The 19,895-nt window shown below is 62.1% G+C and overlaps 1 protein-coding gene across 4 annotated transcripts in view; it reads right to left on the reverse strand.

The window, feature by feature from the left end:
* The window catches only part of DNM2 (dynamin 2), a 33,238-nt gene that overhangs the window by 7,213 nt on the left and 6,130 nt on the right, over window positions 1–19,895 (reverse strand). For 2 of the 4 annotated variants that reach the window (XM_075076180.1, XM_075076178.1), the window contains exons 2-14: window positions 18,356–18,429; window positions 15,653–15,802; window positions 15,098–15,301; window positions 14,690–14,788; window positions 14,263–14,423; window positions 13,998–14,140; window positions 13,259–13,394; window positions 12,590–12,657; window positions 11,367–11,505; window positions 8,864–8,950; window positions 7,519–7,589; window positions 5,363–5,414; window positions 4,474–4,485 (exon numbers count right to left, since the gene is read on the reverse strand). In XM_075076180.1, coding sequence (XP_074932281.1) covers window positions 4,474–4,485; window positions 5,363–5,414; window positions 7,519–7,589; window positions 8,864–8,950; window positions 11,367–11,505; window positions 12,590–12,657; window positions 13,259–13,394; window positions 13,998–14,140; window positions 14,263–14,423; window positions 14,690–14,788; window positions 15,098–15,301; window positions 15,653–15,802; window positions 18,356–18,429 — 1,396 coding nt within the window. The remainder of the gene's footprint in view (window positions 1–4,473; window positions 4,486–5,362; window positions 5,415–7,518; window positions 7,590–8,863; window positions 8,951–11,366; window positions 11,506–12,589; window positions 12,658–13,258; window positions 13,395–13,997; window positions 14,141–14,262; window positions 14,424–14,689; window positions 14,789–15,097; window positions 15,302–15,652; window positions 15,803–18,355; window positions 18,430–19,895) is intronic. The other 2 variants (XM_075076179.1, XM_075076181.1) reach the window with 1 other exon arrangement.

The raw sequence follows: 19,895 nt of genomic DNA on the forward strand, positions 1-19,895 counted from the left end.
TGCTGTGTCAGGGTCTCCGTGAGCGCGTGCCCTCGCTGAGCGCGGCCAAGGCAGCCCTCAGCCTCGTTACAACCGAGAAATGGCGTGGTTTTCACCCAAACCCACTCCCCCTTCTCGCGCGTTGCCCCCTGCCCCAAAGCAGCCTCCCCACGGGGCAGCTCCTCCGCCTGCTCGCGGGCAGGGCTTGCCGAGCCCGTAGCCCCTGGGGAAAGGCTTCCTCGCAGCCCCACGGACGGACCTCGCATGCGACACGTAGCAGCAGCCGCCGGCCATCGGGGCAGCAGCGCGCTGAAGCGAGATTGCCAAAGCCTGACGTTGCAAAGCAGCAGTTTTTCATGACACGATGCACGAGGACCGCGCTGGCCGCAGCGTTCCCTGTCCTAAAAATCAGCCCCGGGATCTCCACCGCGGCACTCGCGCTCTCTCCCAGAGCCCGTGGCGAGGAAGCTCGCACGATGCCGCAGCCGGCCCCCGCAGCAGCCGCGCAGGAGAGCCCTCGCTAGGCTATCCCACGCCTGTCTCCGCGCCGTCGGAGCTAGAGGGGAACCACCCTGCCGATGCCAAGGAGCATCCCTGTGCCTGGAACAGCTTCCCCGAGACAAAAAACCCTTGTGGAACAACTGCCCCATCGCTGGGGGCACCTCAGAGACAGCAGATCCCTGCCGGGACACCCTCTGCCTCCGGGAAAACATCCTTGACTTATCACAAACCGCTCGCAGCTGCCAGAGCGGGCAGCGGAGACGTGCTGGAAGCTGGAATCGCTCCTAGCCCTGAGCCCGGGCAATCCGGGGCTGGACTGGGACTAGCGAGCGCGCCGCTCAGCCGAGCAGAGGGTTAGACGCTGCCCGGCCGCCCCCGAGAGCGGCAGACTGACTCCCACCAGCCCCACAAGCACCGTCTTTGGGCCAGGCAGGGGGTTTTCTAAGCATTTCAAGTGCCGGCAGGACTACGCTCTGCCCGGCGGGGTTCCTCCGTTGTTCTGGGAGCTATCGTCCGGAGGCAGGCCACCGCCGCTTGGCACGGGCCCCAGCGCTGCGGCAGAAGCCTCCGGACCGAGCTGCGAGTCTCTCCCCCTGCCAGGGCCGCAGGGGAGCGGCGTTCCTCTCACCATCACCCCCGCGGTTTTACCACGGAGCCGCTAGGCCGGCCGCTGCGTGAGCCGCACGGCAGAACCGCGCCGCGCTTCCAGATGCCAGGGAGCTGCAAATGACCCCGCTCGCGGGGAAGGAGGGGGAGCGGAGGGTCCCCCCCAACCTGGCTGCTTCCGCTGTGTCTCCCCATCCAGCTGGGACTCTGCTCTGGAGGCGCCCGGCCACCGGAGGCGGAGGGTCAGACCTCCCCCGGGGCGGGAGCTGCCTCGCAAAGAGCAACACCGGCCGCTGCCAGGGACCTGAAAGCTGCCGGGGAGCTGCCCGACAAGCGCCCGCTCCTGCCGGACTACTTCGGGAGAGCCCAGCCGGGCTGGAGGGGGGGGGGGTGGCAGAGCACGCGGACCCCCGCCCCGTTCAGCAGCCCGCACGCACCTTCCCGGTACACGAGCGGCATCCCGCGTCACGGGGTGCTTTAGGCGCCCTGCGCCGAGCGTCGCCGCGGCGGCTCGGCAAAGCCGGGGCCCCGGCTTTTCTACCCCAGCGCTTCACAGGGGTTAGTGCCACCACACGGGTTAGTAATGGGCAGACGTGGGGAAAATGCGTCTGGGGGGGTTGATTCAAGTCAGTCCGAAGCATGGATGGGAGGGAGAACGAACAACCCTTGCGGTTAAGCAGAGAGGAGTTAGACGCGAGCGAGACGCAGAGTTTGTTACGGCTTCTACGGGAACCAGCTCTGAGCAGCTCGAGACCAAGGCAGGGCTTTAATCTCAATGCCGGGATCAAGCGGCTAAAACGGAGCCAGCGCCAGCCCTTTCGTGCTGAGGCTTTTCCGTGCGCTGCCGGGGAACCTACCGAGGGATGGGGCCGGGGCCGCTCTCGCTTTCAGACTGCTCAGGCGGCTGCCAACGTAAAAGCCACGACAAAATCCGCCGTGTTAGGCACAGACAAAGCTCGGTGCGCCAGCGGGCACAGGCAGCTAGAGCTAAAACTTAACTCGTACAGATTTTTCTGGCGAGGGGAAGGAAGGAGCCCTGAAGTTAAGATGGCAGAGGTTGTCAGGTTAAAGATTTCACCTTCTGATTCGCTCCGGCATGTTTGAGACGCCGATTCGCACTTAAAAAAAACATCTCTGAATTTGAACTGAGTCTGGTTTTAAAGGAACTGGGGCGGGGGGGGTGGAGATGGAGCAGCTGAGAGGATCAGGGACAAGGAAAGGGCAGAGGGGAAAGGTTCGGCAGCAAAGCAAGTCCTGCGAGGTGGCTTAGAGGCTCCGGCAGGTGCTGGGACAGATTTGGAGGGGATTGGAAGGACCAGGGAATCTGCCTCCGGGGCAGGGGGATGGGGAGAGGCCCGGGGAGCGCAGAGGGAGCCGGAGCGTTCGAGCAAAGCCACGATTTGATCTCTTTTGCAGAAGGGGAGAGGAGGGGAGGGCACCCTGCAGCGCCAGAGACAGCCCAGCTGCGCGCTGGCTGGAGGCAGGACCCGGAACGCCTCCTCCACCCGCAAATGCAGGTCGAGGAGGAGGAGGAGAGAGGAAGGCTGAGCCGCAGAGGCCGGCGCCGAGCAGCACAGCGGAGAGCCCACAAGAAAGTTCCTTTAAAACGGACTGGTTTTGGTGAGAGCACCCATGGTTTTTAGGGCTCGTGAGCCGGGCGAGCTTCCCCTGCAGGGGGGCTGCACAGCTCTGCCCGGCTCCGAATCAGAAGCAGCGCGGTACCGGGCCGGCGCCTCGAATCCTTAAGTGTCAGACCTCCACCTTCCCGTCACCCAGCACGATCACAGCCACACAGCCAGCGATGGGAGAGCGGCCCTGCACAGAAACCGTCGTGTGGGAGGCAAGAGACGGGCCCTCGGGGGGGTTTCCTTTGGTTTTGCGGCAACATCTGGGCGGTGCTAAAAGAAAATGGAAGTGTCTGAACGGTTGGAAGAGACGGGAAACGGGCTCGGGGCCCCGCGAGGCTGCCGGAGCTGCGGGTGCGGCTGGTAAGTCGGGGGTTTCAGCAGGTACGGGCCTTCCCGGGGAGAGCGGGGCGGCTGCCGGCTGCGGGGCGGGAGGGCGGCTGCCTCGCCACCACGTCCCTCCTGCCGCCGAGCTTGCCTGGGCCGTTACAGCCACCTCATTAAATAAAAAAAACCATTTTTGAGATAAGAAAGCACGTAGCACCTGAGCTGCAGCCGCTTTTGCGTGGGACTGTGAGGCTGATAGAGGCGGTTGACTCAGGGGAACTTCACCTGCAGCCAGCTCCAACCTCCGGGCTTCATCCGCCAGCCCAGCGCCCGGCCCTGGCCGCAGGAGCCCAATTATCCTGGCTTCCTTCCCCGGGGGGACACTGGGGCGCCGCGGCCAACCCCGTGGGACCGAGGCGATACCTGAGCCGAGGTCCTTGAGGCTGTAAAGCCCAAATTGGGGGTTTGGAGATTGTTTCCCTCTCAGACACTTCCATTTTCTCGGACCGCCAGAGTGATGCTCGGCTCCGAGCCCGGAGCAGTGGGGTCAGGACTGCCCCCCAGCCCACCCCACCGCCCCCAGAGGGGATCGCTCAACCACAGGCAGGGAAACTCTTTTCCACTGGTGGGAAACGCTGCCCTCCGCCTCCCCAGAAGTGAGTACGCTCGAGGAAAACCTCTCTGTGGGGTGAATAATGAGGCTGGAAGCAGCTGATGGTCTCCCGAAGTCTGCCTCCACCAGCTGCTAACACCTGGGAGCAGAGGCGCCTCGGAAGAGGAGGGCTTCTTGCCGGATCTCTGTGCCGACACCGCGGCCGGCGCAAGCTCGGGAACCACCCTCAAGCCCAAAAACGGGGGCCTGGGGGGAGATAAACGCACCTCCGGCCCCAGGGGCAGCTGCTGCGAACGCAGCGGGGCGAGTTCCGACCTGCCGCGCCTGCCCGAAACACGGGCAGAGGGGACGCCCCTGCCTAAGCTTCCCTCCAGCGCGGGCTCCGCTCGATGGAGCCGCGTCCCACCACGGCAGCGGGCAGCTCCGTGCTAAAACCCCAAAGCTGCGGCTTCTCGCCTCCCACGGGCCAGCAAAACCAGCACTGACGCCCTGAATCCCAGTACTGAGCTCCCAGCGAGGGCAGGCAGCGCCGGCAGCCCGACGGTCGTGGCACAGGCGGGGATCAGCCCCGAGCCCCGTTTTTTGCGGCCGTGGGAAGAGCCCAGGCACGGGGATGAAGGGGATGGACCCAATTCCCGTCTCTAGACTAAGGCCACGGAGCCCCGTTGCTCCCCTTGGGGAATCCTGACCTTCCTCTGCCATCAGCGTACTCAATTCTGGGAAGCGGGAGGCATCGTTTTAGGTTTCACAGGTCTTTCTGGCAGGGCCACGTCCATCACTGGGTGTCGTCTACCAGCACTATCACACTATGTGGGTACTTACCAGTATCTCACCCTTTAGGTGCGCAAAATTAAGGGGGAGGGAAAAAAAGAAGCAGGACAAGGAGACAGAACAGTGAAGAAAAACAAAGTGATGGAAGGGAGAAGAGAGCAGGAAGCACAAAAATGGTAGGAAAAAGCAGAAAAACAGCAAAAGAAAAACAGTTACATGCTATTAATTATAATTTTACAGTGTTAATATTTCATTACATTCTTTCCAAACACGAGGCAATGTCTGCATTAGGTACTGCGAGACCTAACACCGTGCGAGGGCCGCTTCCCGTCCTGCTCTCAGTCATGCGCGCCGGATAGCAAACACCCTCTCGGAAGCGGGAGGCAGCATGGTGAGACAGAACTGAGGCTGACACGGCTGCCGGGCACGTCCCCGCGCTCCTCCTGGCCCCCGTCCCCTCCGCCCCCCACCCTGGAGGGCTAGCGTGGATCGCCAGGGGCGGGAGCGGGCAGTTAGGCCAGACCCTGCCCCACGTCAGAGCACGGGGCTCCTCCAGCCGGCTTGTCCCGACTCCCGCTGCTTCTAGAGGAGCTCCTGCAGAGCAAACGCTCCCGCCCCGTGAGCCGGAGCTCCGTCTTGCCCTTCCCCGACCCCACTGTGAAATCCTCGAGGAAGGGTTTGGTGGATCAACTCGAATCCTGCTTCTAGAGGAGCTCCTGCGGAGCAAACGCTCCCGCCCCCTGAGCCAGAGCTCCGTCTTGCCCTTCCCCGACCCCGGTGCCAAATAACCCTCGAGGAAGGAGCTTGGTGGATCAACTCAAATCCCGATTTCAGAGCTGCGAAACAGCTCCGGGCCGCTCTGGCGGCTGCCGGAGCGGGGTCCTGGCGAGCTACCTCTGCCCCACGCGACGAGGGAGGACCGGGGAGCCGGCGGCCGTACCTGATTCGGGATGGCCCTTTTCTTGTTCGTCTGCGTGTTCCTCTGCTGCGCGCTGAAACGGGAAAACAAAAAGAGCAGCTTTAGGCAGGGGAAGGCAAAGCAAAGCGACGAGCGCTCAGAGCCCGCGCGGCCACGACGCGCTTCCCACCCGGAATGCCGTAAGGAAGAGCCGAGTCCAAAGGGGAAGCCCGACGTGTCCAATTCAACCGCGACCACCCAGCCTGCGCGCTGCCAGCACGTCGCAACGCGGACGGAGGAGCCCCCGCCAGAGTTTTGCCCAGGACTGGACGTTCATGAGACAGCAGTTCCGAGGGAGGGGGATGGGGCTTTCCAACCCGGACGGCTTTATCTCCTTCCTTACAGTCCTTATCTCCAGGCATTTACGAGCCTGCCTGCTCCGAAGGGCAAGGCTGTAACGTGCGGGAGTGGAATCACCGAGCGGATCGGCAGCGGCTGCCGACTGAGAAGGGATTTCTGTCCATGAACCCAGGCGAGCCGATGCGCCCCTACCACCGCAAGGCCGGTAACCAGAAGGACTCATCTCCAGAAACACCTGCAGCCTCCTAGTTCCCCCCCCCAGGGTCGGAAAAGAGCATACCTGCACCAGAGGGAAAGCTACCTGTCTCTCCTGAGCAACCAAAGAGACGAGGGGCGAGGTGCGGGACGTAACCGTTAGTCAGGAGCAGGAACAAAATCCATGAAAACAGTTAGAATAATGCCGGGACACCCCACGGAGCAGCAGTTTACAAGCACAAACGGGGTCCTTGCCCTGGGGAAGGGGACTGCGGGACCGCGCGGACAGCGGCCACCGTCCCTCCGACCCAGGACGTCCCTAACCTGCCGGCTGGGGGAGCGCGGGACGTCGCTCTCTGCCTGGCCCTGACCCTCGCGGTTCCTCCCTGAACCCTCGGGACGCAAGGCCGGGCGCCCGGTCTGAGCCAGCCCGAGCGCCGCGGCGTCCCGGAGGGGAGCGGGGAGCTCTCCCGCGGCTGAGCCCCGCTGCGAGCGCGATCCAAAGCTGAGCCTGGAGGAGAAGCCTCTCCGGCTCTCACCAAACAGCCCTGCAAGGCTGCGGGGAGGGGAAGCTGCAAGCGGGGCTGCCCCGGGCACTCCAGGACATGCTGTTTGAGCAGGTACCCACCCTGTCGCCATGTGCTGCTCAGTGTAACAGCTGGGGAGTGGGAGAGTTTCAGAGGAGTCCGGAGGAAAGAGTGAGGTGATGGTTCAAAGGAAAAACAGGAGAGATTAGGAGAAGAGGAAGGAACTGTGAATGAAGGTGAAAAGCAGAGACGTAAAAAAAAAAAGAGGGGGGAAAAGAAAACAAGAGGAAGGCTAGGGGAATTTCGAGAGGAGGAGGTGGTGTGGGCTCTGGCGGGCGAAGATGGCGAGAAGCTCCGGGCAGAGGCGCTCGCCTCCGCTCCTTCCGCACAGGGACACCCGAGCCGGGGCTCTGGGCGCTTCCGAGAAGTTACGGCCCAGCGCGGGGCTGCGCTGATGGAAAACGCTAGCCATCCTCTGGCCGAAAGGCGAGGCTGAGGGAAGACAGACTAGCGGGAGAGCCCCGCTCCCGGTCCCGGCCTCGCCTGCCTAGGCAGAGGGTTACAAGGCTCAAAGGCTGGGGGACGCCTCAGCTCCAGTGCGGCAGCTCCCCTGGGACAGGAGAAGCGTTTCCCATTCCCTCAGCGTGCCTGGGGGGACACGGAAAATTCCCAGTGCCTCTGCGGGACAGCCTTAATTACCTTAATTCATCGCACGCGCTCCTGCGAGCGGGCACTAAGCCGTTCGTCTGAGGCTGAACGAGCCGGCTCCAGCTTTTCAGGCTCTCTGCCCTAAGGAGCAGCACTGACAACCCCTGCTTCGGGTGAGTCTGAGGAACGATGCGGGGTTAGCTCAGACCTCCAGGCCCTCTAACACTGGCCGGAGGGCAAGCGGAGAAGCGGAGCTCCCGTATCGCAAATCTGAGAGAACTCGGGTGCAAAAAGCGCCGATAATTGGTGATTTACGCTGGGAGGTGGGAGAATCCCCCACCAGTTTTCACACCGGTGGCCCTGAAAGGGTAACGCAACCCACACGCCCCCGCTGCAAACTGGGGGCAGGACCAGGAGCCTCGTTTATAACAGGAGTTGGAGGACCCATCCCAGCGGCAAGCGACTTACTTGGCAAATCCGATGAAGTCTTCGTGGTTAGTGTTGATGTAGGAGAGCTCAATGTCGATCAGCAGGAGAATCTGGAGGGTTTAGAATTTTGGAATCGTTACGGTTGGAAAAGACCTCGAGGACCATCGAGTCCAGCCCCAACCCAACCCCCCCCCCCCCCCAACCCACGTCCCCAGGGGCCACGTCTGCGCGGTGTCTGACCCCCCCAGGGATGGCGGCTCCCCCACCTCTCGGGGCAGCCTGTGCCAGGGCCTGACCGCTCTGGCAGGGGAGACATTTTCCCTCACACCCAACCTAAACCTGCCCTGACGCAGCTCGAGGCCGTTCCCTCTCGTCCTGTCCCTGGTGACTTGGGAGCAGAGACCGACCCCCCCCTCACTCCAGCCCCTCTCAGGCAGCTGCAGAGAGCGAGAAGGGCTCCCCTCAGCCTCCCCTTCTCCAGGCTAAACCCCCCCAGCCCCCTCAGCCACCCCCCAGCACACTTGTGCTCCAGACCCTGCCCCAGCCCCGCTGCCCTTCTCTGGACACGCTCCAGCCCCTCCAGGCCCTTCTTGTCCCCAGGGGCCCAAACCTGAGCCCAGCATTCGAGGTGGGGCCTCCCCAGTGCCGAGCACAGGGGCCCCATCCCTGCCCGGCCCCTGCTGGCCACACCAGGGCTGACACAAGCCCGGGGGCTGGTGGCCTCCTTGGCCACCTGGGCACTGCTGGCTCATGCCCAGCCGGCTCTCAGCCAGCACCCCCAGGGCCTTCCCCGCCGGGCACTTCCCAGCACCTCTGCCCCAGGCCTGGGGCGCTGCCTGGGGTTGGGGTGACCCAAGGGCAGGACCCGGCACTGGCCCTTGTTAAGCCTCACCCAGTTAAGCTCAGCCCATCGATCCAGCCTGTCCAGGCCCCTCTGCAGAGCCTTCCTGCCCTTGAGCAGCTCGACCCTCCCACCCAACTCAGTGCCATCTGCAACTCCCTGGGGGCGCGCCCGATCCCCTCGCCCCGCTCATTGATAAAGGTATTAAACAAGACCGGCCCCAGCACTGAGCCCTGGGGACCCTGCTCGTGACCCGCACTAACTGCACTTCGCTCCGTTCACCGCAGCTCTCCGGGCCCCCCGCCGGGAGGGCTGCACGCCCGCAGCCGGGGCACGGCTGGGTCAGCGCGGCCGCGGAGCCCCGGGGGTGCGCTCGGGGACACGGCCGAGCACGCAGGAGATGCCAGAGCTGCCGCGAGAGGGAGCTTGGGGATCACGAGTGGGGAGATGCCGGCTGGCGGGGCCCAAGCTGCCGCGGAGCACGGCCAGCGCTTGCCTCGTCCTTGTGGCCCTCTAGGCAAGGCGAAGATGGCGCGAGCTCACCTGGTCCTTCGTTTTGCCTTCCCGTTCCCTGATGTGAGTGGTAACGATCCTCTCCGTCTCCTCTCGTAACCTGGGGTAGGAACCAAGCTGAAAAGAAAGGGAGAAGGCCGGGGGGGAAAAAAAAAACGCTGCTGAGGGGACCGTGGCAGCCTCCAGCGCTCACCGCAGCAAGCCAGCGACAGGAGACGCTCACGAAGGGGACGGGGGACAGCCGGGAGCGAGCCCCAGTTCTGCCAGGGGGACACAACTGGGGCTCAGGGGTGGAAGAAGCGACAGACTTGATTCTCTTCACTAGATCCGACAAGATCAGCAGAATCCCCTTCCCGGGGGCCTTGAAGCGATGCCAAACACCCAAATCCAGGGTTTGTTTGTTGTTTTTTCCCCCCGCCCTCGGACCCCGCGGCCAAGCAGGTTTTCGCGGCACGAAGCGCGAGCTGCGGCTAAGCGAGGCGCGAGCGGGTGGGATCTGGGCAACGCGAGCAGCGTTTTTTAGCCTTTGCCGTTACGGGGTGGGGGGCGGCGAGCAAACACCTGTGCAATATGGCTCGGCAGGACCCGTGCCGCGAAGCCGCGTCGACGCCCCGCCTCTATCTGCCGGCCTTTCCGACAAGCGCTCGGGCGTCAGAAGGACACGGCGTCCCCCAGAATTAGCGACAACCTTCGCGGCTGAATTCGCTTTGCTCGGCTGGGTCCCGGGAGCAGATATATTCCAGATGTTCAGATTAGACAAAAAGGGATGAATTAAGAGCCGTTACCTTTTCGGCACACTTTTTAATGACCGTGGCCAGCTCTGAGACTACCAGATCAACACACTTCAAACTGGGCTCTTTAAGCTTTACAATCTGTTTTTTCACTATGGCTTCAAAGGCCATGTCGGGCGTGAAGAGCCCCGTCCTGCGTCATGCAGAGAGCGAGAGCGGAGCAGCGAGTGGAGCGTGGCGGGGACGGGGGGGGGGAATAGCAACAAAGACAGAAAAGAAAAGAAAAAATGAGATTTTTGGTTTTTAGATTAAGGTTAGTAAATGTGCGAAGGAAAAAGCTGCAGCGCCTGCCTGAGAAATTCCTTCGGGTGCCTCGGAGGCGCTGGGGCGAGCGGCGCCCCGCGTCTCGCGGGCAGCTCAGCCCCGGACCCCAAACTCCCTGCGGCTTCGGGGGCTCTTCTACTGGCCAGAGGGTGCCTCGCCTCCGCGCATGGGGGGCGGCAGCGCCAGGAGAATCCCTGGCGAGGCTCCTGGCTTCCCTCTAGACTGGCTTAGTCAGACCCAGCTCTAGGAAAACACTGAATTTCAACTCAGTTTGGGGGCGAGAGCCTCCCCGAGCGCTCGAGGCGGAAGGAATTTCGGCAGGAGGCGCTGGCTTCTTCACCTTCCCCAGCTCACAGTCAAACCACACTGGAAAGGAGAGAGAGCGGAGAACTCCTGACCCCCCAGCAGACCCCCAGCGGCGCTACCGCTTACAGAGCCAGGGCGGCATTTAAACTGTCGCGCTCCGCAAAGGCACTCTGGGTAGCGAACGCCGCAGAGGCTTTCACGTTCTCGCCTGTACGTAGCTTAAATTTATTGATTTTTAAATAATGTAAGCGTTGGAAGGAGAGAGGAGCTCTTCTTCCTGCCCTCTTTCCAGTGGAAGGTGTGTTTTTTGGTGCTACCAGAAGTTTAAAAAAAAAACCACCGCTCTGAGAAGCTGGTAATTAAATATGGAAACGGCCCGTGGATGCAGGGCCCTGGCACAGCTTCGGGTAATTAACACTTCCACTGGAAATAAACGACAATTGGGGGGGGGGGGGAACTTTTGAAATGCAAAATTGTTATCAAGCAGCTTATTAATGGCAGACATTGAACTGCAGGATTTACAGGCACGCCACCAAACCCTCTGCCGGAATTGCCGTCCCCGGCTTTTTGTTTCCACGTTCCCAGGATTCCCAGAGTGCAGCGAAGCAGCAGTTTAAATTGCAGCTTTGAGAAAGAAAACACGTGCTACGAGAGGTACCAGGGTCCAAGAGCAGCCTGCCCGCCTGCCTGGTTCCTACCGGGACGCGGCCTCGGCAGCAGCCCCTCTAACCCGCCGCCGCAGCCAGGGCCCTGGAGAGCCCCTCGCGGCGAGAGCCGTCCCGTCCCCGGGAGGGCGACGGACGCGGGAAGCCGAAGCGTCTCGTCGAGCGACCCCGGAAAGCCCGACCGCGTCCGTCGGGGGGCGCGGGGCGGGCTCGGGGGCGCTGCCAGCGCTCGAAGGAGGCGCTGGGTGCTCCGGCCTTGGCTCAAGGACCGGCCGATCCCCTCGGCCGAAGGCAGCAGGGAGGGCTCCGGGTTAGGAGACGCGAGCCGAAGCTCAGAAATATCCAATTTGCTTAAGGGGCTCCCCGATTTTATCAGTTTTCTGGCTTTTTTTCTCTTTTCTTTTTTTTGGAGGGGAAACCAGGCAAGGCAGGCAGGTTAGAGCATCGCTCCTGCTTCCCCATCCCACTGGTAGGAAGGGGCTGGATGGCCTCCAGCCGGTTCAATACCTTACTGGTACACTGTCTAACTGTATTGATTAACTCCTGAATAACGAGGTCGACACACTTCAGACAAGGCTCTTTCAGCTTCACCACCTGCTTTTTCACAATGGCCTCGAATGCCAAGTCTGGGGTGAAGAGCCCCGTCCTACAGGTATCCGCAGGCGGGGCGAGAGGGCAGAGACATGGCGGAGAAAAAACACAAAATGGGTGATCAGGCTTTGGAGGCGATCGGCCGCGTCCTGGAAGAGCAACTCCCTCCCCAGCGCCGTCAGCTGGGGCGGCCGCAGGCCTGGAGCCACGGCATCGCCGAACCCCGCTCTTCCCCGCCGCCGTCGGGGCGGCCACGACCCCCTCAGAGGGGACGGGGCGGCGGCACAGCCCCCCAGGCCGTGGAAGCACCCTCCAAGCCCTGCGGCGCCTCAGACGAGGGCGCTACTCCCCCCTCGGATGGAAGCGAGGGAGCCCGGGCGTATCGGCGCCGCAAGGAATGAACCGTTTTGGTGGCGTTTAGGGAAAATGGCTGCACCAGCAGCGGGCCAAGCGGCCCCTGGGGAGAGAGCGTTAAAGCACAAGGGAGAAACTCCTCGTTTCTCCTTCCCCGGCAGAGCGGCGGGCCAGCGGAGGGCCGGCCTGCCAAGCGGAGGGCTCGCATTTTGACGCCGTTGCTCTCCGGGGTCCCCAGTTCCCACGTCAGGGGAGGGGAAGCGCGAGGCTCCCCAGGGAGGCGGCCCGTCCCCCCCGCGCACGCCCACGCCCGGGACCCCGATCCCTCGTTCAGCGAGGGGGTTTAACCCACATTCCCTACCTTCCTCTCAAGGTCATTTCTTCCCCCGCTTAAGGGAACGTGAAAGGAAAGATAACGGTTATTTTCATGGCTGAACTAAAGGCACGAGGGGAAGTTTTTCAGCTCAGCGTCTCTTGCAGCCTCCCCTGGGCTCTCCAGGGTGCAGCGGGAGCGGGGCAGGCCTGACTCCGCTAACCGAGGCCGCTCGCTATGCTGGAGGGCCACACGGGGAGGCCGGGTTATCCCTTTCGTTCCCTCCAAAAGGCAAGGGACGTGCGTTTTCGGCAAACGCCGGTCTCCACACGACATGGCGATGAGCTGACGGCGATAGGTATCGCCTCTCCCTCGGCGGGAAGGCTCCGATCGCACGCACGGCCTGCGGGCCAGGCTTACCGACCTACCCTAAGGAGCGCGGGATCCGTGACCGCGCCGCTCCGATACTTGCCTCACACCATGGATGTTTTTAATCGCGTAGCTTATTTCTCGCCTCAAGTCCTTCTCGTCAAACTCCATCTGAACAGGGAGGAAAGCCAGAGTTAAGATTTTTACAAGCAACTCCCGGCGATCCCGCGAGCTCGGTGCGAGCGCCGCGGCCCTTCTTTTGCGGCACGGCAGGAGGCAGGCGCCTGCCCGAGGCACTCGTCGTCTCCAGCCCACGAGGCACTTTACAGGCAGGTTCGGGGGCTGCTCTCCCTCCAGGCCGGGCCGGCTCGCTCTCTGTGGTTTCCTTATCTCAAATCTCGGGATCTCGCTGGATCTTGGCTACCCTGGTTTGACATCCTCCTCCCCTGCTCTACAACTTCCTCGTTGCAAGCCCAGCGATTAAGCCAGACGTCAGGCATCGCCACCCAGGAACGGCAGCCCAGCGTGCCTACCGCAACAGATGACTGACTAATAAAACATCCCCTCCTTCTGTAAACACTCGAGTGCCAGGAAGGGAAACACACCCAGGTGCTGAGTGATTGCCGGGGCCAAGCTGGGCTTCAGCTCCACGTGGAAGGCACAGCTTGGTGAGAGGGAATTCAGCCCATCCCAGCCACGTGCTGCTTTCTGTGGGAACAGACCGTGCCCGCCGCTTATCTGCGCGGCACACGTGCCCCCAGATTAACCGTACCTTCACTAACTCAAACGGAAATCTCTCGTGGAAAATGCGATTGATTCTGGCACCCCCGGAGAGTTCGAGCGTGTCCACCTGGTCTCCTGAACCTTCGATTCGCTTCTCAAAGTCCACACCGAACTGCTGGACCATTCTGTGGAGAAGCAAGGGGATTAAACGGGCGCTGGCTGAGTACAGCAGACGGACGGACGCCCAGACCTGCCCCTACGGCCAGCACCATCCCACCAGCTCCGCGTCAGCTGGTCAGGGCTGTGTAGGATTTCTGTGAATTCCCTCTCCTGGAGGCGCAGAAGGAAAAAAACCCCTCCCTTTTGTGGTAGCCTAAAGAGCACGTGAGCAGGTCAAGGACGGAGGCAAGTCGTCCTTTCTAATCCCGAGACCAAACCATTTGCTTTAGGACAGGCAGGTCGCGCGCGCAGGGCACAGCAAGCCCGGGACGCTAATCCTCGCCCGCAGAGATGCTCAGCAGGCGTTTCTGGGGGAGGCTGGCCTCGTCCTTCCCAGCCAAGCGCCAGGAGGACACGGGATCTCTCCTGGGCGCCAGCTTAGCACCGCTGGAGCGGGCAGGGCCGCGGCTCGCTCCCAGCGACAGGGTTATTCCAGGCTCTTCCCTGGAAGAAGCCACCGGCTGAGATAAGGGACCCTCACGCGGAGCGGGTTTAGCTCTGTGCCAGGCACGTTTCTGGCTGGGAGAGGCGAGGCACCGGGAACGCAGCGCTGAGCGAGGGAAACCTACTGTAACAAAGCTTTGGTTTTTCGCGTGGGGTCGTCGGGGCGGAAGTTCTTGTACTCCTCAACCTCCTTCTCCAGGGAGAGCAGCTGACTCTGAAGTTTGCTGCGCAGCGAAGGCAGCGTCTCCCGAATGTGGTTGGTCAGTTGCTGCAAGAAGAACCGAGGTAACTGAGACACCCTCCTCCGCCGCAGCGGCCGCAGGAACGGCCCTTTTCCACCGGAGATAAACACCAGCGCCGCAAAACACTCGGGAAGGGAACGGAGCCTACCTGGTTAAGGACTTTCTGCAAATGCGGGGTGCCCATCCGGTCGGCCATGTGCCGGTAAGCCGGGTGAGAGAGGAAGAACTTCCGCTCGGCCGCCAGCGCTGCCCTGATGTCCTTCTTACCATCGATGTCCTTCTGGCTTCGGTTAACGACGCCGATGTAGCCTGCAAGGGGACACGTCGGCTCTTGCTACGGGCGGACCCAGCCGAAAGGTGGCTAAGCAGGGCCGTGCGGCTCCGTATCGCCGTCGGCCGCCACTGCCCCCGGAGGAAACGGCAGCGCGAAGGGCCTGGGCTCCCCAGCAGACACCGGAGAGCACCGGAGCGGCCCTTGGGAGTCGTTTTGAAACACCACCCTCCCCACCCGAGAGACGGAGGCCGCGGAGGGGGAAGGATACGGGATGACGCAAAGCCCTCGCGGTTCATTATACCTCTTCGTAAAGGAAGCAGTTTGTTCTCCAGCACGTCTCTGGCGTCTGTGCCTTCATCCATCAGATCCAGCTTGGTGATGACTCCGATCGTCCGCAAGCCTGGAGCGGCCACACAAACGAGCAACGGATTAATCGCGTTTCACAGAACGCGCCGAAAGGGCACGTAAGCGAAGCAGGCACGGGCTCGCCAGCGAGGAGCGGAACCGCTGGCCCTTCCTCAACCGCCCGAGGACGGAGAGCCCTCTGTGAGAGGAGGAGGAGGAGGGATAAGGAGACCCCTCCGGTACCAAAATGGGGGAACTGGTTGCTGAGACTGTGCCGCAACAGCCGCTGGGGGCTTTATCGCCCTGTACCTGGGCTGGAGCAGCGGTGTGGGCAGAGGCGGGCAGGAGGACGCGTCCGTCTTACCTTGAGGATCAACTTCCTTCGCCATCTTGAGCGCGTCCGAGTTGGCCAGATCCATGTTGGCCGGCGTGACGGCAAGGATCAAGCTGCTCTCCCTGCTGATGAACTGCAGGATCATGTCTTTGATCTGGTACTCGATGTCCTGCGGTTGGTCCCCCACCGGCACTTTGGTGATACCCGGGAGGTCGATCAGAGTCAGGTTCAACACTGAAAAGGACAGAGACCGCCCGCGTTCGGGGTCGAGGGCCGGGCGCCGGGAGCTGTCGGTCTCGCAGCTGCATCTCTTCAGATCCGCTGACAGATACCCCCCTCTGCAAGCCTTAAAATCCCCTCGCAAGGAAAAGGAACTGCTGTGTTTGCTCAGGGGGCGGCCCAGGCAGCCCCCATCGCCCCCCCAGGCCGGGCTAAGAGCAGCCAGACACACGTAGCAGCCACCCTTTGCTTTTAGGATGCAGGCTGGGCTAAATCCCGCAGCCGCCGCGTGTGCGAACTCCGGCTTTTCTTCTTCGGCGGTGTTTTAACACGCGGAGGCCTGGGGCAGAGAAGCAGCTCACTCACCGTGCGGCGAATAGACGCGGAGGTTGATGGGGATGGGAGAGATGCCTTTGTTCGTTCCCGTCACCCTGTCGGTTTCCGCTTCGATCTCCTGCCGTACCTCGTCAAAATCCGTGAACTTTTTGGATTTGCAGTGCAAAAACTCGGCATATTCTGGAAGAGATTAAAAAAATAAAAATTAAAAAAAAAAAAAAAGAAAGAAAAGGAGAAACCTTGGCCGTCTGGAGCCCGGCGCAGGACGCGCACCGAGCTCCCGCTGGTTTAGAGACGTCCCTACGCCACGTGGCAGAAGCGGCCACGCGCTCCGGTGCGACGCCGCCGAGCAGCTGGGCGGGATCAACGCCCCGGAGAGGCACTGAGGACCTGCCCGGGCATTAACCTGGTCGTCTTCAGCCTCCTGACTGGCAGCAGCCCCAGATAAACTTGGCCTCGCCTCTTACTCCAGCCAAGGAGGAAGGAGCGGGAGATGGCAGCCAGCCGGCTCGGGCCGAGCGCGCTGACACTCCGCCTGCTGCCTCTGCGCTGGCAGCAGCTGCTTTGATGTGGACTTGGAGTTACGTTTCCCTTTGCCAAAAAAGAAACTGCCCTTGGGTGAGCTGCTGGCAGGCGGCCGACGCTGGCTCCAGCTAGCGAACCTCGCCATCAGAACGGCCGTGTTTGTTTTCACCCGCGCCTGTTTGCCTTTCAGTCCCCGCCGATCGCTTTTAAACGCTTTATTGCCCAGATTCCTGACGCTGAAGAAAGCTCCGAGTCTTTGGCTGCCAAGATGCTCCGGGGCGCCTGGGAGGCAGGGCGGCGAGCCCCCCCGCACCGCCCGGCGCTGGCAGCACCCCTCGTGCTGGCAAGAGGGCCGCGGGAAGGCACGCCGGGGCCGGAGAGCCGGGATATTGCCTTCGCGCCATCCGGCAAGGAAGGGCCGGCGGTGCTTCCTCGCCCCGGCATCCCCTCGCCGAGGAGGAACCGCAGCTTCCCTCCACCTGCGCTTCGAGCTTTCTTTCATTTACTCATTCACTTTCCAGATTTATCGCTCCGTTTCCCTCTGCACCCACAGCCGACGGCCCCCGCCGAGCTGCCGGCCTGACTCTGACCCCGGCAACTCTCCCCCTCTCCCCTCCAAGGCCAAGGAACTTGTGCCAGGAGCCAAACATTAACCCAGCCCCGGCTCCCCCGCGGGGGAGACGACGGGGAAGAGAAAAGCAGCTGCTTTTCTCTGAGCCGCTGCGCAGTCGCCTTCAGGTACCTGAGATGTTCTGAAAGGGTTTTGCAACCTGTTAGTGCGAGAGACGCTTCGAGGGGGAAAATTAACTCTATCCCAGCTAAAACTATGACAGAGGGAGGGGGGAGGCTGAGCAGAGAGGCGTGGGGGAAGAGAGACAGCGCTTCCTTCCATCACCGGGATAAGGGCTCCCTGGTTCCTTCCAACAGCTCCTCAAAAAGGGGTTTTAATAGATTCGGGGCCACAACTCGCCCTGGGGAGAGGGATGGTGCAACCCACTTCCTCCCCGGGTGGAGGCGAGGGGAAATACCAGCCCTGCCCTCACGCTTCCACTCCCACCTGCTCCAGCGCCTGATGACACCTTATCGTCCGAAGCCGGCGACCGGCGTTTTGCAAACGACTAATTACTTGAAAACAGGTCACCTGAGTAAAGGAGGCCGCACAGGCCGCTCCAGCCCTGCCAGGAGTGACCCAAACCCACCCGTTTTTGGAAGAGGACCGCGTGTTTCATTCAGGGCAAGGCAATGGGGGAAAACCCCCCGGAGATCGGGGCTGGCCGACGCTGGCAAAGCGTGCCTGGCTGGGAAAAGGAGCCGTCGTCGCGCCCCGCGTTCAGCTCCTGGGTGCTCCGCGCCACGCGCCGGGGCCGGCGGAGCCGGGCAGAGCCCGATTTCGCAACTCCTCCGCACCAGGGCACGAAGCGGAACTCAGTCACAGGGCGACGGGCACACAGCCGGGCACGCTTCTATTAGCGACCGCCAGCGTTTTGAACGCTTGTGCGCCAGACAAAGTCTCCCTTATAATCAGGATAACGGTGTTTTAAGGGACAGAGGGATTTTCTGCTGGAGGGGAGCAGAAGGACGGAGTGAAACGGCCCTAAACGTGCCACGGCTTCAAGCCGCGCTCTGCTCCCTGCTCCCCTGTGGCCTCACGGATACCCCAGCGCTCCCCTGCGCCAGCACGGTGCGTCCCAAGAGGGCTGACTCATTAGTTTAGGAGCGTACCGCAGTCTTCCTCGGGATTTAACGTATGCTGGGGAAGCAAGCGTCATCACAACCTTCCACAGCAGCCTCCTGCAGAACAGACCCCGACTTTTCAGCGTCAAGGGCAGCGTGTTCAAAACGAGCCTGAACGCAGCCCGTGCCGCCAGCGCGCACTCTCAGCCAGTCGTACGCCGAAACACCGGCATCGGCACCAAATTACAGAAACCCCCTCTCTCGTTTACCCACCTCTGGGGCGGTTTTCACCCCCCAAGAGCAGGCGTGCTTCCCCAGCAGCCAAAACCCCGTCCAAGGAACACTCGGAAGGAACCAGAACCATTCCCGTAACATTCGTACGCTTGTTAAACGGTAAATCTGCGAGCGGCCGAACGCCGGCGGCGTTTCCCACCCGAAGGCCGCGTTTGCCAGCCAAGGGTTTCAACCACCCTCTCCCTCTTGTGACGGGGGAGCTGGATGGGCTTTCCCCTGCCCAGACCAGCCAAACCGTACCTGTCTTGGAGAAGATGAGCTGCAGGATGAGAGGCCGTCGAGTGACAATTCCAGAGCCCCGGGGAAGGAAGTCCCTGCAAGGAACGAAAAGACGTGGTTAAAAGAGCAAGTTAATGCTGTACCGAGTTGATCGCCCCGATATGTAAACAGCGGGCACCGGGGGATGGCGTGCAGGGGCTCGAGAACACCCGGATCCTGCACAGAAACAGCTCCTGCTCCGCAGCGGGCACTGGAAGATGGGAAAAGATGCTCCCAGGACCGCAGACACCCACGACGCGACAGGAACGTGCCCCCTGCAGCGCCTGCCCCAGTCTCAAGGCCGCCCTCCCACCTCCCGCTATCGCTCCTTGCGGAACAGGGGAGAGAGGGGAGCCTCGGCTGCGGGGGGCCAGAGCTCTGTGGGAGCGCCTCGCCGTCCCCGAAGGCAGGTGGGAGAACGGGCACCAACGGAGAGAGCGGCTCCCACGTCCTTCCAACCGCCCTCACTGTGAGTCGCTTCCGAGCGCCTGCTGCGGGGGCAGGAATTCGGGAAGCAGCTTTCCCAGCTGCCAGTCACTCAGAAATGTAAGCGTCTACCGGATTTTAATACCCCACTAATTCAGAGGGGAGTAAAAATAGACGCCTTGATGGAAGGAACACAACCACCACCTTCTCTTTATTCTCCAAAACCACGCATACTTGATGGTTTCACCCCGTTCCCCAGAAAGGCCCCCCCCCAGAGCGAAACAAGGCCGTTTCTCCTGGCCCCTGCTCGGGGCGTCAGCTCGGGCGCGCGGAGCCTGCGTGGGGATTTTCCAGCCTGGAAACAGTGCCGCTCCGAGAGGCGGCTTTTGTTCGGCACCGTTATCGCCCCGCAAACGGCTGCGGCTCCCTGCTCCCGACGGCAACGCGATGGGAAAGCGGGATCGCCGAGCAGCTCCGCACTGGTGGCTTTGCTTCCTTGGAGACGGGAGAGGCCGGAGCAGTGCAGGGTGCGTTTATTGCTTCCCTTAATAAGCACCACATCCAGATTATTTATCAGCTGAGCACAAGGGATCGGTCACCGGCACCCGAAGGCACCCTGGTCAGGGGAGAGGCTTCACCACGGGGAATTCGCCCCCGGTTTCGGCTGTGCCCAACCCCGTACATCAGCACCTCTGGCTGCTGCCAACCGCGGTTGTAAATTACAGCCGCAATAGCCACGCCGGGAACATCACCCTCGCCCTCACGCCACGCTCTCTGAGCAGAGCAAACCATGAGCCCCCAGCCCCGGTCGGAGCCACGCCAGGGAGGCAGCCCCAAGAACAGGGTTTCTCTAAATAGAAACATCTTTTTATCACCCTCAGAAAGAGCTTCCTGCCCAACTGGGAGGACAGGTCCTGCGGCACCCACGGCCACAGGAGGTGGGATGCGACAGGAAAGGGAAGCGTTTGAGGGCGTCTGCTCGGCAGCAGCAGGGACATCAGGGTCTGTTTCAGCGCCGCTCACCACCCCCGGCACGGTTACGGCCCTGCAGTTTCACTATGACAGGCCCTGTTGCGCTATTTAGAGAGCGGCGGCA

The sequence above is a fragment of the Phalacrocorax aristotelis genome, chromosome 28, assembly GCF_949628215.1.
Source record: "Phalacrocorax aristotelis chromosome 28, bGulAri2.1, whole genome shotgun sequence".
NCBI classification, from domain to species: Eukaryota; Metazoa; Chordata; class Aves; order Suliformes; family Phalacrocoracidae; genus Phalacrocorax; species Phalacrocorax aristotelis.